Here is a 15,994-nt window from a genome sequence, read left to right as displayed (position 1 = left end):
ACAAATTTAGATTACAACTCACTCAGTTAAGGAGGAGTTAACAGCATCAGACCAATCACAATCAGTGAAACTAGAGAGCAACTTACGTCACTATTGGGGAATAATTCTTTAAAAACATGAAGAATTAAAGGTCCAGTGCAATTCTATTTTTCACCCATCATCATTTGTTATAAGAACCCCAACAACTTAGTATTTGAGGTTTAATTTCCCAAACCTGCCTGTTTTCTGGAGTTTTAGCTTCTGAAAAGACTACCTTAGTAGTAGTAGTACTTATGCATATTCATGAGTGGGCGTGTCTGTAGACACTGACTTAATGTCTTGCTTTTGTGAGGGAGATCAGTTGATCACCATAGTGGTTTTCTTTTTGTTATCCACCCACTGTTGTTATTGTTTTCAGCCAAAAAACTACACATTACAGTAAAACACATGGATATTTAAAAGGCTATTGTGATTGTGAGTCTGTTTCAGCGCTTCAGGCTGTGTGTTTATCACAGCAGCAGCAGCGGAGTCATTCAGCTGCTTGAAACACTCACCGGAGTGTTAAACTGCTGAGTCACTGTCTGCATTAACGACAGGAATAGTGCATTTAAGGTGATAATCAGTTGTTTTGTTCAACCGCTGCGTCGCATCGTGTCACAAACACGTCAGATCATGTCAAAGGTGATACGAGGCGATATAACAGCTACTAAAAATGGAACTGCTCCATTGCTGACCACTGCTCCTCAGGGAGGGGTTAAATGCAGAGAACACATTTTGTGTATTAAAGATTAAAGATTAAAATCGGGGCTTTCGCCTTTAATTGGCCATGTAATGTTATTACATTAATGGAATTTATCCTCTGCATTTAACCCATCCCTGAGGAGCAGTGGGCAGCCATTATGTGGCACAGTTTGGGGTTAAGGGACTTGCTCAACATCCCACAGTGACGGCCCAGGTGAGGCTTGAACCAGCAACCCTCCGATTACAAGCCCAGCGTCCTTAACCACTAGGCCACCACTCCCCTATGTAGCTTTTCATATACGACAAAGTATAATATATATTTTATATTAAACCACAATGTTGTTGTTTTAGCTGTGAGGTAGTCTGAGAGGGAGGAGCTCACATTCTTATAGGGTAGGAGGAGCCAGGATTGTCAGGGGGAGGAGTTTCCACTAAGTGACGTTGAGTAGCGAGAAAAATCAAACTGTCCTGTTTGGAGCTGATTTTTTTACAAAATGTGGAATAACAAGAGAGGGAGAAAACAAAACTTTGTCAAATGTGTGAATTTTTCACAATATACCACCCCTTTAAAATCCATAATTCAGACCTAAAACAACACTGTTGCTGCAGTAAAATCAGAAAGTAATTAATGCAGGAATTGATGAGTGTTAATGATTAAATTAGTGAGATTATAAACGTAGAATAAACAGACACTGTGATCACTTTCTCAGATCAGTCTACATCATAAGGTGGAATATATTTATATTTATATTATCTACAGGACTGAGGCTCTCAGCATCACCACAGAATATATGAATTAATTAATTAATTTATCGGTGTGAAAGCGTCTGACACACACAGGTTTTATCATGTGACTAATGTAGGTCAGTCCATCAGATATAAATCTATGTTTCCTATAGGATGTGATGGTAAATAAAGGATAAATATTCTCTCTCCTGTCAGAGTCACATCAGATCTACACAGACGTGTTCACAAAGATCCTCCTTTAATTGGACAGTTTGTTTTCTAAGCGATCTGATTGGTCAAGAGGCGGAGCTTTAGTATTCGCTTAGATCCTAACCAGAACAAAACCTGGTCCCTACCAGGTTAGTTGTTTAGCTTAAGTTACCATGGTGATTTAGCCTAAGTTACCATGGTGATTTAGCTCCATGAGGCGTTAGCTCGTTTGGTAGTCCAGCACACACTGATTAAATCCCAGAAGTTAGCGTGATATGAGGAAATCTATCTGCGTAGTACAGGCCCCTCAGGCTGTTGTGAGATGATTGTGTTGTTGTTGTTGTGTATTGACTCCTCAGGCTACCGTGGACAGTAGTGTGGAGCCTGGGAAACCTTTGTCTCTCCTCTTCAGTGTAATGACTCAGAGCTCAGGAGGCTCATACACCATCGACATTAAAAACGACAAGAATTTTACCATGACCTATCCCAATTCGTGAGTTTGACACACACACACACGCACGCACGCACACACACACACACACACACACACACACATAATAGCTGCAGCAGGTAACACATGGAAAAAAGTTCCAATAATAAACTTACTGTTACACTTGAAATTAAGCTTTTACAATAAAGTTCATTATTTTTGTCTTAAATTAACCAAATTATAATGAATGTTCTGTTAATATGAAGAGGATTAGGGCCACTGTATATATTAAAAAACAGATCCAGTTGTGGAAGAAAGGAAAACAAAATAGTAGAACACTTTCTTCAATTATATGTTTATCTTTTTTTATTTTTATTTTTATTTACGATATTTTTGTTTTGTCCATTCCTGTTCTTTTTCTACTTCTTTTTTTGTCTGTTACTATTTTGGGCCCCCTGTAAGCTTCTTCAGCAGTCTGTGATTTACTCTCAAACTTCACCCACCAGAGCGTGTCAACACACTGTTTAAGGGAGAGTAAAGGTCCCCTAGGAGAACTCTTCTTCTCTGCTTCATGTCTACTACCAAACCTCAGATTTGGAACTGTTGCCTCCAGTTGTCATGGATTTTTTCTGTAAACAATCAATCAATCAATCTTTTATTTGTATAGCGCCAAATCATAACCAATGGTATCTCAAGACACTTTACAGTAGAGCAGTCTTAAGGACGGACTCTTCATTTTATGGATACACACATATGCATATATACGTATATACACATACATATGTATCCCACACCCAACATGAATTCATCATGGCGGCAAGGAAAACCTTCTGTTAAGCAGCAGGAACCTTGTGTGGATCCCATTCCTATGATGAACAGCCATCCACGTTATGCTGTGTTGGGTGTGTGCAGAGGAAAGGGTGGAGACAGAGTTGTTGAGACTCTGTAACTCCACACTGAGGATCCCACGGACCTGCAAGACAAAAGCCAGAAGGAGTACAGGAGCAAACACACAAGGGAAGAAGCAGACATAGAGGGAGTGTTAGAGAGAGGAATTAGTGATGATGAGTAAACAAGAGGTTTACATCAACATTGTAACTTTTCCTGATTATGTGAAGCAACTGAAATGAGCACAAGTTGTCATTTTGACTAGAAAAAGCTGCTAAATGATTTAAAAATCAGGCTGAATGCTTCACTCCAATAGGCAAGACAAATTTATTTGTATAGCGTATTTCATACACAAGGCAACTCAGTGTGCTTTACATGATCAAACAGTGCAACAGAAAATATTCAACAGCTTAAAATCAAAGAACATTTAAAAATAATCAGTAAAATCATTTAAAATCATCAACAAACACATTATATCAATAACTCAATCATACGCAGTAGAGAAAAAAAGTTCCTTTAACTTTGATTTAAAAATGTTCACATGTGATGCTGACTTCAGCTCTGCTGCAGTTTGTTCCACTTCTTTGCAGCATAACAACTAAACACAGCATCACCATGGTTACTGTGAGCTCTGGGCTCCACTATCTGACCTGTGTCCATAGATCTCAGAGACCTGCTGGGTTCATACCTGACTAACATGTCACTGATGTATTCTGGACCAAACCCATTCACACATTTATAACCAGCAGCAGAACTTTACAGTCTCCTCTGAGGCTGACTGGGAGCCAGTGTAAAGGCTTTAAAACTGGACTAATGTGTTCTGACCTCTTTGTTCTGGTTCAGACCTGAGCTGCAGCGTTCTGAACCAGCTGTAGATGTTTGATGAAGACCATTACAATAGTCCAGTCTGCTGGAGATAAAAGCATGGACCAGTTTCTCCTGATCTTTCTGAGTCATTAAACCTTTCACTCTGGAGATGTTCTTTAGGTGGTAGAAGATGTTTTTGTGATAGATTTGATCTGATGCTGAATGTCAGATCTGAGTCAATCAGAACACCAAGGTTTTTGACTTGGTCTTTATCTTCTAAAGATCCAGACTCAGATACTTGCTGACAGCAGTCCTCTTTTCCTTGTTACCAAAGACAATCACCTCCATCTTGTCATGGTTTAGTTGAAGGAAGTTTTCACTCATCCATCAGTTTACTTTTTCTAAACAGTCACACAACACCTCAATGGGACCATAATCATCTGGGTTCAGTGATAGATATAGTTGTGTGTCATCTGCGTAGCTCTGATAATCAACCTTACAGTTGTGTAAAATGTGTCCTAAAGGAAGCATATAAAGGCTAAACAGAAGAGGTCCAAGAACAGATCCCTGAGGAACCCCACAGGACATTGGTAATCTGTCAGATTCAAAGTTTACAATGTAACCATTACTTTAACATTTAGTCCAACCCATGTTTACAATCTGTGTAACAAAATTGTATGATCTACAGTGTCAAATGCAGACTTAGATCCAATAGAATGAGAACAGATACTTTTCCTGAATCAGTGTTCAACCTTATGTCATTGATCACTTTGATCAGATCAGTTTCTGTGCTGTGATGAGAACCAAAACCTGACTGAAATTTATAAAATATTTTGTTGAATGTTAAGAATTGACTCAGTTGGTTGAAGACCACCTTCTCAATGATCTTGGCCATGAATGAAAGATTCTGATTGGTCTATAGTTAGCCAGTATAGAGGCATCCAGTGTTCTCTTTGGTACGGTGCCTGATTGGAATGATCAGTTCATTATCTGACACTAATCAGTGATAATTGACTTTACAACAGTTTTAAAGAAGTTTGAGGGTTTTGTGTCAAGGCAACACGTTGATGATTCAGATGCTGAACAGTTTCCTCTATTGTTTTTGGGTTCACTGTAATAAACTCTAACATTGTAGTTGACTCCTCCCTCAGTGGTTGAAGCTGTTCAAGCTTTTTGTTATTTTGCTGCTTTGTTCTGATGTTTGACCTTATTGATTGTATTTTTTCATTGACATATACAGCAAATTCATTGTATTTTCCAGCTGACAGTAATTCAGGGCCAATAGAAAACAATGGGTTGTTTACAGGCAGTGGGGCCATGTGACATCATAAACCATTTGATTTCAAGATGGAGGAACACAGGCTCTAAAATTGTAAAGTAGTTCCATTTTTATGAAATGAATATGGTGCATAATAATGTGTTTTATTAGACATAAATCTACTAATAAAGACATTTCACACTTGTAAAAGTGGAGAATCTATTTAACGTGCCTGTTCAAGCTAAACACTAGAGGGCAGCAGAGCTCATCTCATCATGAACAATAACAGGTGTGTGTGTGTGTGTGTAATGCCATGTTGTTTAGGTTAGCTTAGCTTAGCGACGGGCTGAGGCTAATGGTCGGATTGGTAAACTGCAATCGTTATCATCCCATCTGTTTATTATTGTCCATCCCTATTAACTATATATACTGTATATATGTGTGTGTGTGTGTGTGTGTGTCCCACAGACTGACTCTGACCACTGGACAATATGCTAACGCTACAATGACCATCACGCCGCCTGCTAGCACGCCGTCTGGCACCGACGTCACCGTCACCATGGAAGCAGCCAAAGGCTCGGACTCTAACTACGCCATCCTGAGGCTCTCTGTGATCACCAAGGTTCACATCTATAGATATACTAACAGCTTTTATCACAGCACAGCCACAAACATGTCATCATTAGAATAATGACCAATCACAGTGTGTGTCTTTTTCTGTGTCTTTGAGTCATTGTTGTGTATTTATGTTGTTTTATTTTTTTGTGTATTTTTGTTGTCATTTTGTCCTTTTTTGGCTGAATTTATGTATTTCTGTTGTGGTTTTATATGTTCCTGTTATTTTGTTATTCTTTTGTGTATATTTGTGATATTTTGTGTAGTTTGTTTTGTGTGTTTGTCTTGGGGGATACACAGAGTCAGAATGAGGGCTGCATGTGTTCCAGGTCTGATTTCCACTCCTAATACAGAAGTAAAGCCTTTACAGCCCTAATACACGTCTATATATCCACTTATATGCACTAAAGTCAAACTTGTGTTGTTTATTCCTTTAAAGTGAGGTGCTAACAGCTGTTTATTCTGTAATGTGTTTGTCAGATCACAGACTTTGCCCCCCCGCTATGTAACGTGGTGAGGGTGGCGGCCCAGGATTGTCCCTCAGAGGTGTCCCAGTGCGAGCCCTTCCACTGGGAGCTGTGGGCTAACATCACTGACGCTAATGGGACGGGCGTGGAGAGCGTGTCTCTGCGTCAGGGCAACGGCTCTCTGTCTCTGAGCGCTCTGAGCGCCCCCAGCGTGCACGCCGCCTACAACGCGTCGTGCTGCTCACACACGCTAGAGCTGGTGGCCGTGGACCAGGTGGGAAACGTGGGCCGGTGCTTTCACTCCATCCAACGCTCGGCTGGCGTCAGCACCGCCCTGACGCCCGGCCTGTCTCTGTGGGTCGCCCTCATCCTCTCAGCCTTCATGGCAACGCTTCACTGTTAGCAGCTGCTAGCACATATTTGTTGTTTCACATTCAGCTTGACCTCCAGTGGGCCACAGATTTTATGCTGGAAAACAAGTGATTTCAACATTATTGTTCCTCATTTACAATTGTACGTATACATAAAGTACAAATAAAATAAGAAAACGACAATATCCAAGCAATAAGTGACAGATATCAGTCCCAACAGGACTTTACATTTCCTTGATTTGTGACCAATTTTTATTTAATTAAGGGAAATATGTTATCATTTCAGGAACATTTAAGGATTTTGTAAGATTTAGTTTTTTTTCAACAGTTGAACATTAAAATGACTCATTTCATTTACACAATGATTCATGTTTTCTCTGTGATTTTTACGTTTTCCTACGAGCCAAACTGGATGCTCCAACGGGCCGGATTTGACCCCTGGACCATGAGTTTGACACATATGTGATATATGAATAAAGAATATAATAGTAAACAACCAGACTCTGTTCTTTCATTGACCCTCCAAAACAAGAGCAACTGAATCACTTTATCAGAGGTGTGTTCACGCAGAGTGAACATCTCTATGGTGCATCATTCATTGGTCAACATGTTCTTCTAAAGCAGTGGTTCTCAAACATTTTAAGGCAATAGTCCTGCTTTCTGTTATTTCTGAATCCAAGTTCCCTCTTTGTCTGTCGACAACATTTTGCTTATAAAACTATTTAAATCATCTATAAATCATAATGATGGAATGAATGAGTGATAACACACACATATAAAGAATCTCGTTTTGTAAATAAGTGGAAATAAACTGTATTTAGTGCAGTGGTTCACAACCTTTTTGGATCGTGACCCTATTATGATATCAAGATTTTTTGGCGACCCCCAAAGACATTTTTTCTAGAATTCGTTTTTGATCATGTTTGAACATTTTTACAGCATTTTATTTGAACTAGATCCACAAAGTGAAAGTATAGAAATACAGTTATACACACACACACAAACGTGTTGCAAAACTCAAGCAGCTCAGATTCACACGAGAAAAGTAGTTTGTTTAACTTTCTGTAGCGGTAGATTGGAGAAGTTATAACCGCAGAGTTGTGGTTGTAAACGATCATTTACGCAAGTAATTAAAAAACGTGAATAAATGTTAGATTACAAGTTTGCAGCTGTAATTTTATGTGTAAATAGTGTATACATTTTTTTTCCATCATTTGTGACATTAAATTTATTTCACGTGTGTGTATTTTTTATACACGAGCTCACATCACATTCTACAAACTCTCACATTTTGCAACATATCTACCTTCAAAGAATTGCCCGCCTCTAACTTCCGGGAACTATTTGAGTCTACGTGAATCACGTGACGGTCAAGCATTTGGAACTTCCGTAGTCGTCACTCTCTAAACAGCTCTGATCGCTCGCTGCTCAGCTGTTCAGGGATCAACAGTGTGTGTTTGTAGCTGTAAATATGGCGCTAATGCTGGAGCTCACCTCCTTCTTCTTCTGCCTCAGTGAGTATGAAAACAACAACAGGAGGAAGTTTGCTTTATTTTTTTTATTTGTATTTTTAATTTGAAGGTAGGTTGGTCCTCTTAGTTCTGGTCCACTCATGAGCTACGAATGAAATAAAGTAGATATAGAGTTCATGTTAGCATACTATCATACAGTAGGTGGCGGTATGCTCCTATGTAGTTATGGCTGCAAACTAAAAAAAATGACCGTGGCTCAGGTGGTAGTGGGTTGTCTTCTGATCGAGAGGTTGGGGGTTCGATCCCAGTACCTGACTGTGTCAAAGTGTCCTTGGGCAAGACACTGAACCCTAAGTTGCTCCCAGTGGTCGACTAGTGCCTTGCATGGCAGTCCTGTCCCACTGGTGTGTGAATGTGAGAGTGATTGGGTGAATGAGCTGATATGTAAAACTAGCAGGAGGTTGTTTCAGGCGTTACCAAAAGGTTTAGTTTATAAAGCACTTCTTTAATTGTTCCAATGTCGTACATTTCATATTTCATACTTGTATCTGATGATCCCTGTGTGGCAGCACTTTTAGACAATTATTGACGTTAAACCCTGGATGTGATGATAAGTTTTTGTGTTTGTGTAATATTTCAGTGATAATCTTTTCTACTGCTGAATCAGTGGAGAACATCAGAGCTCTTGTTGGAGGAAACCTGTGAAAATGGGATATTTATTATTTGAAGAAAATGTCATTTCTTCGGTGTCTGATGGAAAGATGGAAAGACAGGATTCACGTTTCAATAATAGAATCCTGTGGAACCACACGACAGGATTATTTACTCTCACAAACATCCAGAAAGACCACTCAGGAAGTTATGGGATAAATATAATAACACGCGTCATCCGTTTTGAGCAACTCGTTTTGGTGCTGTCTCTTTAAATGCAAATGAGACACTCCATACCCCGCCCCCTCTTCAGGTGACACTCGGTTCAACTCCACCCTGCTCGGCCATTTTTGTAGTTTGATAGAAGAGATACAGCTATGTAGCGGAGCATAAACTTTTTATTCAGAGGTTATTTACAAAATGTCAACAACGTTAGACTTGTCCATCCAGCCTTACATGTTCCAGCCAGAGTCAGACCCAGCGGAGCGAGATGAAAATGAAGATGATGAACCTGCAGAACCCTAACAAGTGAGCTAACACAAGCACCGAGCTAACGCTAGCGCCAAGCTAAAGTCACGAAACGCATTTTATTACAGTCTTTACGGAGACAAAAACGTCAAAATGAAATGACTAATGAAAACTTTAGACTTAAATTAAATCACGTAGGCCATATCATCAAGGATCTAAAACGAGCACACAGCGCTAACATATGAAGACGGTGCAACTGCTAATGCTAACAAAACAATGACAGGGACGTCTTATCATCACACTTTTTAGCGTTATTTACAGCTTACCGAAGTGCTCTGTTCATCGTCTCCAAAGATAGAAGGAATTGAACCCTCAATCAGACAAAGTCTTTCTGTAAATCCTTCTTTATACTGGTGGAGGTTGATGAAGCAGTCATCCTTGGTGGTTCGGGGGTTACTCTCCGGCCTAATCCATCTTTTATCCTCAAAGTGCCCTCTACGACTCCTGTCGGGCCCTTACAACTTGCTTGTTTCGACTCTGACTCCAAGCATCTCTGCCCCGTCCACTCGCAGGCTGCTTACTTGCAAGCGACCGTGGCAGTACGTAAGTCTGATCAACTGTTTGTGTGATTTGCGGGACCCCGTGTGGGCTGTCGACCGTCTAAGCAGCGTCTGTCACACTGGGTCGTCAATATTATTCCTGAGGCTTATACCCGGTGTGGTTGGCGACTGCCTACAGGTGTGAGGTGCCATTCACCTGGAGCGTCTCCACTTCCTGGGATGCAAAGGCTGGTGTTCCGCTGGAGACTATTTGTGCAGCGTCTTCATGGACGTCTTTGAACCCCTTCGCCAGGTTCTACAGGGTGAACGTGGCCACTCCACATCCATTGGAGGACGTCCTCCGTCAACACCGTTACGTATGTAACTATGGTTCTATGAATCCCGAATGATCGCCAGAGCGTTCAGTCCCTCGGAATCCACTCTTTTTACGCGAGAAGATTGTGGGACTGGCTTTCCGGTATCACGTGTGACACAGGTGACAAGATGGCGCCAGCACGTACCGGCTGCCATCTGCCCGCTCTGCTGGAACTTTTGTTTGTAGCCACACTGATCGGTATTCTGTGCCAAAACATCACTGCGCTGATAGTATACGACCGTCAGGCACTTATTGACCTAAATTGTTCATGAGGTATGTCTGGGCTTCAACTCTGAGGATCAAACATCCAGACTTCCTCCTCACTTGGCGTCAGTAACTGCCTACCTGCTGGAACTTTTAATGTGGCTATTAATGATGTAATGTCTAATGTGTCCAACCTGTCATGTGGAGTAGCCCAGGGCTCTGTTCTGGTTCCTGTTTTGTTTTTATTGTATCTGATGCCTCTTGGTCGGTTGATCTGTGGTTTTAAAAATGTGTCTTATCATTTTTATGCTGACGATATCCAGTTGTACTGCTCCTTTAATGACTGAGTTTCACTTTTTAACTGGTTGTCATCAAATGATCTCCTGATAAATTCAAACAAAACATAAACTCTGATCATCTCTCGTGATAAAAAGATCCTCTGATTAAAGTCTCTTGGTGATCTGGGCTCATCTGTTAAAACCAGCCTCAGAAACCTTGTGTTTGATCAGTTAATGTCTTTGGAGGGTCACTGTCATCTACTGACTAAACACTGTTTTTATCACCTGAGAAATATCTCTAAAGTGAGGACTATTGTAATTGTGTTTTTACATGTTTTAATAAGTCGACCCTAAACAGACTCCAGATCGTTCAGACGCTGCTGTCAGACTTTTAACTGGTGCTTCTAGAACATCCCACATCACCACCATTCTTTCTACTCTGCATTGGCTTCTAGTTAAGTTTAGAATAAACTTTAAAATATTAGTTCTTACGTTTCGAGCGTTACATGGTCAGACCCCTCAATATATGTCAGACTTGTTGTACCCCTACACTTCAGGGCGAAGCCTTCGGTCTTCAGACCAGGGTCTCCTAAAGACCCCAAAAACTAAATTTAAAACAAGAGGAGACCTGGGGTTCCAGGCTGTGGCCCCCAGACTCTGGAATAACCTACACCAGTCTCTCAGGGAGCTCAACTATGTGGTCACTTTTAAAAACTGTTGAAGACTACACTTTACAGTAAAGCTTTTAGTTACTGGATTTAAATTATTATTATCCATTTATGATGCTGTTGTTATGATGTTTATGCGCCCATGTTTTATTGTGCTTTTATGATGTTGTACTTGTATTAATTTCTCCACAGCTCTGTTCAGCACTTTGTGATTTTATCTGTGAAAAGCGCTTTATAAATAAATTACTTACTTATTTACGTGACTTTATAGACTCACGTGGGTCACCAGAGGTCACAGGTGACTGTTGTTATTAATTTCTCGACCTGCGCAGGCTCAAGAATGATCATTCAGTGCTGGAAGCACCGCCTCTGGCGGTCAGAAGGGATTCATAGAACCATAGTTACACACGTGACTTACGTTTTGAACATGTATTGTTTGGTCATTTTGAATATCCATCTATGAGAAAGAAACAATTTTATATAATTAACCTTATTATACTTTTAGCTAAATGGCACATTCACAAGTGTTGTTATACCAAACAGAAACCACTGCTTTCTATTTGTGAAAATGAAGTCAAACAATATGTTAAAACCATCAAACACTCCATTAATATGAAATCCATTAAGACTTGATTTATGTGTTCTCTTCAATGTTTATGTTTAATGTTTTACTCTGAAGCTGTACCTCTGTATGTTTCCTTCTGGCAGTTGTAGTTGCACTTTTTGTATTGTACTGTTTCATGTCTGAACAAAGTTTGTTAAAAAAAACTAAAAAACATTGTGACAGGTGAGCGTTAGGAGGATGTGTGAGTGAAAAGCAGGAAGAACATGTACAAACATCAGTGTGTGTTTGAATCAACACACACATGTCGGAACTGGAATCCCTGATCGTTGACTTCCAGGCTCAGCTGTCGGAGGTGATGGAGACCGTGGTGAAGACGGCGATGTTTGAGGTCAGCAGGCTGGTGGAGGAGGTGGTGTTTGTGCAGGTAAAACACAGATTTACACGTCAAAAACACCATTAATAATACATTTATCAATGTATTATCTTTTATTCGACACCCCCAACCCAATTCCTCATTGAGCCTTTTCACACTCTGGAGCTGTGGATGCACGACCTGCAGGGTCATAGGTCAGATGTGTAAAAACGTCAACAAGCTCGTTCACTCTATTGATATTTCCAACCCGTCATTTTAGTCCAGAGATCTTTATTGTTTTATTAGTGTTTATATTATTTATATTACCATAGGCGGAGTTTGAAACTCTTGCCAGGGGGGAAAAAAACAAAAAACGAGACTATTGATACGGAAATTTACGTTTTCCGGACCTTTTCTACATAAGCGTTATGTGCCTGTGTTTTCACTGTGCCAGGATGGCTGAGTGGTCTAAGGCGCCGCACTCAAGGATTCTTCCTTCCACTAACATGAGTTTGAGTGCCACTTTTGTCATATATATTTTTTCATGTAATATGTTTAACACAGCAAATTACAGCTTTAAAAATACATATATGAAAAAAGTAAACATTTTAGGGTTTTCCCTGGGTTAGGGTCAGAGATAGGGCTAAAATAAAAGGGCTAGGCTTAGTGTGTTGTGCTGGTTAAAAATGCATTCTTTATGTGTGGCACCAAATTATCAATTAGCATGTGTTGAAAACATGATCACGTGTTATCAAATTCAAGTTACTTTTTGTACCCTTTCAAATACAAAAAAAAACTTCTTCATATAACATCGTGTTCATGTAAACTGAGATGTGTAAGAATTTGAAGATGAAAGATAATGTTTCATTTATTGATGTCAATTTATGTTATTTTATTTAAAACTGTTTTTAAGTTTCCATTTACATGATCAATATATATCAAATCAAATGAAATCAAACATTAGTCTATATAATTATAACTGTATATAATTGAATACGCTGTATTGTCTTCATAGAGAAGGAGGACTTTAATCCAGGTGAGATGAGGTTAAATGGTTCCTTGTAGAGTAAAGGTTGGAGATCCTGGTCTAGGTTATGGAAATAAGTACAAATTCACATTTTACTCACTAGATGGTGCTGACGGACAAATTATTAATATATAAGTCGTACCGTTGTATAAGTCACATCCTCACATCCTGTGACTTGTTCTTTGAAAATACAGAATATATGTTTAGTCAGTAATAACTTTTCAGATTCTGTATAATTATCATTAATATTTTCATAGTTTTAAATGCCAGGCTGAAATTGTCCATTTTTTCCCTACTTTTATATACAGTGGTATGAAAAAGTTTGGGCACCCTTGTAAATGTTCATGATTTTCCTTTATAAATCATTGGTTGTTTGGATAACAAATTCCAGTTAAATTTATCATATAGGAGACAAACACAGTGATATTTGAGAAGTGAAATAAAGTTTATATGATTTACAGAAAGTGTGCTATAATTATTTAAACAAAATTAGGCATGTGCATAAGTTTAGGCACCCTTGCATCTTATTGATTTTAATACTCTTAGCACTAATTATTGGAACTCAAAATTGTTTTGGTAACCTCAGTGATCCTTGATCTCCATACACAGGTGAATCCAATCATGAGTCAGGGTATTTAAGTAGGAAAATTCTAGGTGTTTCCTCTTTGCATCTTCTCTGATTAGTGGCAACATGGGAGCCTCAAAACACCTCTCAAATGACCTGAAAACAAAGATAATTCAACATCATGGTTTAGGGGAGGGATACAAAAAGCTATCCCAGCGATTTAAGCTTTCAGTTTCAACTGTGAGGAACATTGTGAGGAATTGGAAGACCACAGGCACAGTTCTAGTTAAGGCCCGAAGTGGAAGACCAAGAAAGATCTCCGAAAGGCAGCGGCGCAGGATGGTGAGAACAGTCACAGTCAACCCGCAGACCAGCTCCAAAGACCTACAACATCAGCTTGCTGCAGATGGCGTCACTGTGCATCGTTCCACTATTCAGCGCACTTTACACAAGGAGATGCTGTATGGAAGAGTAATGCGGAAAAAGCCTTTTCTCTGCACACGCCACAAACGGGGTCGCTTGAGGTATGCTAAAGCACATTTGGACAAGCCAGCTTCATTTTGGAACAAGGTGCTGTGGACTGATGAAACTAAAATAGAGTTATTTGGGCATAACCAGGGGCGTTATGCATGGCGGAAAAAGAACACAGCATTCCAAGAAAAGCACTTGCTACCTACAGTAAAGTTTGGTGGTGGTTCCATCATGCTGTGGGGCTGTGTGTCCAGTGCAGGCACTGGGAATCTTGTTAAAGTTGAGGGGCGCATGGATTCCTCTCAATATCAGCAGATTCTGGAGAACAATGTCCAGGAATCAGTGACAAAGTTGAAGTTGCGCCGGGGCTGGATCTTTCAACAAGACAATGATCCTAAACACTGCTCAAAATCTACTAAGGCATTCATGCAGAGGAACAAGTACAACATCCTGGAATGGCCGTCTCAGTCCCCAGACCTGAATATTATTGAAAATGTATGGTGTGCTTTAAAACGGGCGGTCCATGCTCGGAAACCATCAAACCTGACTGAACTAGAGATGATCTGCAGAGAAGAATGGTCCAAAATACCTCCCACCAGAATCCAGACCCTAATTGGAAGCTATAGGAAGCGTTTGGAGGCTGTTATTTCAGAAAAAGGAGGATCTACAAAATATTAAGTATTTTTTTTCTTTTGTGGTGCCTAAACTTATGCACATGCCTAATTCTGTTTAAATAATTCTAGCACACTTTCTGTAAATCGAATAAACTTTATTTCACTTCTCAAATATCACTGTGTTTGTCTCCTATATGATAAATTTAACTGGAATTTGTTATCCAAACAACCAATGATTTATAAAGGAAAATCATGAACATTTACAAGGGTGCCCAAACTTTTTCATACCACTGTATTTATGGACAAACTAAGAGACTAAAAAGCATGACAAAATGTGTAATGGTGATTAATTAAATGAAATAACATTGTGAATGAAATTTCCTGTTTATTTCTTCCACTTATCATTCATTTAAATGAGTGATAAGTGATAAAGGAAATTCCATGATTTCCTGCTGTTATTTGTAATAAAGGTGGAAAAAAAAGACCTTGCTTTGCATATTTTTTATATATTTTGCCCCAAAAACACAGTTTCTGTTCTTTGATATGACTCTAAATTTCTACCGGTGTTTGTTTTTTATTCAAATGCAGACAAAGCTCCACTTACAGCTCAAATAGAAGCCTCACAGGACGGTTCACGAGCTGGACAACTGTCAGTTTCCCTTTCCCACAGAGCTCAGGATTAGAGGAAAACACAGAAATCATCTCCTCTATCAGCGTGGCCGACTCAGGATGGAAAGTCTGAGACATTTTATTATCTCGTCATGTGTGCGATAAACCCAACATGTGTCACCGTGGGATAATTCTGATCTGACGCTCCCTGTTAGAAACCAAAGAAAACAACAAAACAATCTAAATCTAACGGATTCTCCACCTTCTAAATCCTGGAGCTGAAGGATTTTCTTGGACAGACTGTGAGGAAGTGTGAGGGGAGGAGTCACAATGTTACAGCTGATCAGTGTATGAAACCTGTATGTGGACCAGTGGCTAATTCTGAGGAACTAATGTTGATCTTGTTGTAGAAACTAAAGTCATCCTGACGACCTTTGAACTCTTCTTCATGATGTTTGTTTTGCAGAAGCTGCCTCGCTCCAACAGCCTGGATGATGAGAACTTTGATGTGAAAAACATTTGTCTGAATAAATATATATTATAAAATAAAAAATAACTTGCTGGAATTATTACACGGAAGTCAAGAAAACATCAAAGCAATCAGCAGACGCCTCTAAGGAAGACTGGTAGTTAACAGGAGATC

General features: G+C 39.6%; 1 protein-coding gene and 1 long non-coding RNA gene across 5 annotated transcripts in view; both read left to right on the top strand.

Annotated features, from left to right (window-relative positions):
* vwa11 (von Willebrand factor A domain containing 11) overlaps window positions 1–6,988 on the top strand; it is a 40,780-nt gene extending 33,792 nt beyond the window's left edge. For all 4 annotated transcript variants that reach the window (XM_028455653.1, XM_028455636.1, XM_028455644.1 and 1 more), the window contains 3 exons: window positions 2,016–2,149; window positions 5,508–5,661; window positions 6,135–6,988. In XM_028455653.1, the coding sequence (XP_028311454.1) occupies window positions 2,016–2,149; window positions 5,508–5,661; window positions 6,135–6,524 (678 nt within the window). In that variant the 3' untranslated portion in view covers window positions 6,525–6,988. The remainder of the gene's footprint in view (window positions 1–2,015; window positions 2,150–5,507; window positions 5,662–6,134) is intronic.
* Window positions 6,989–7,893: 905 nt separating this feature from the next.
* On the top strand, window positions 7,894–15,824 carry LOC114468850 (uncharacterized). The gene is made up of 3 exons (XR_003674685.1): window positions 7,894–8,006; window positions 11,936–12,137; window positions 15,331–15,824. It is a non-coding gene; the product is annotated as an uncharacterized LOC114468850 (long non-coding RNA).
* The last annotated feature ends 170 nt before the right edge of the window (window positions 15,825–15,994 follow it).

Source organism: Gouania willdenowi, chromosome 1 (assembly GCF_900634775.1).
Source record: "Gouania willdenowi chromosome 1, fGouWil2.1, whole genome shotgun sequence".
Lineage (NCBI taxonomy): Eukaryota > Metazoa > Chordata > Actinopteri > Blenniiformes > Gobiesocidae > Gouania > Gouania willdenowi.
This window is presented reverse-complemented; position numbering and strand designations above follow the sequence as displayed.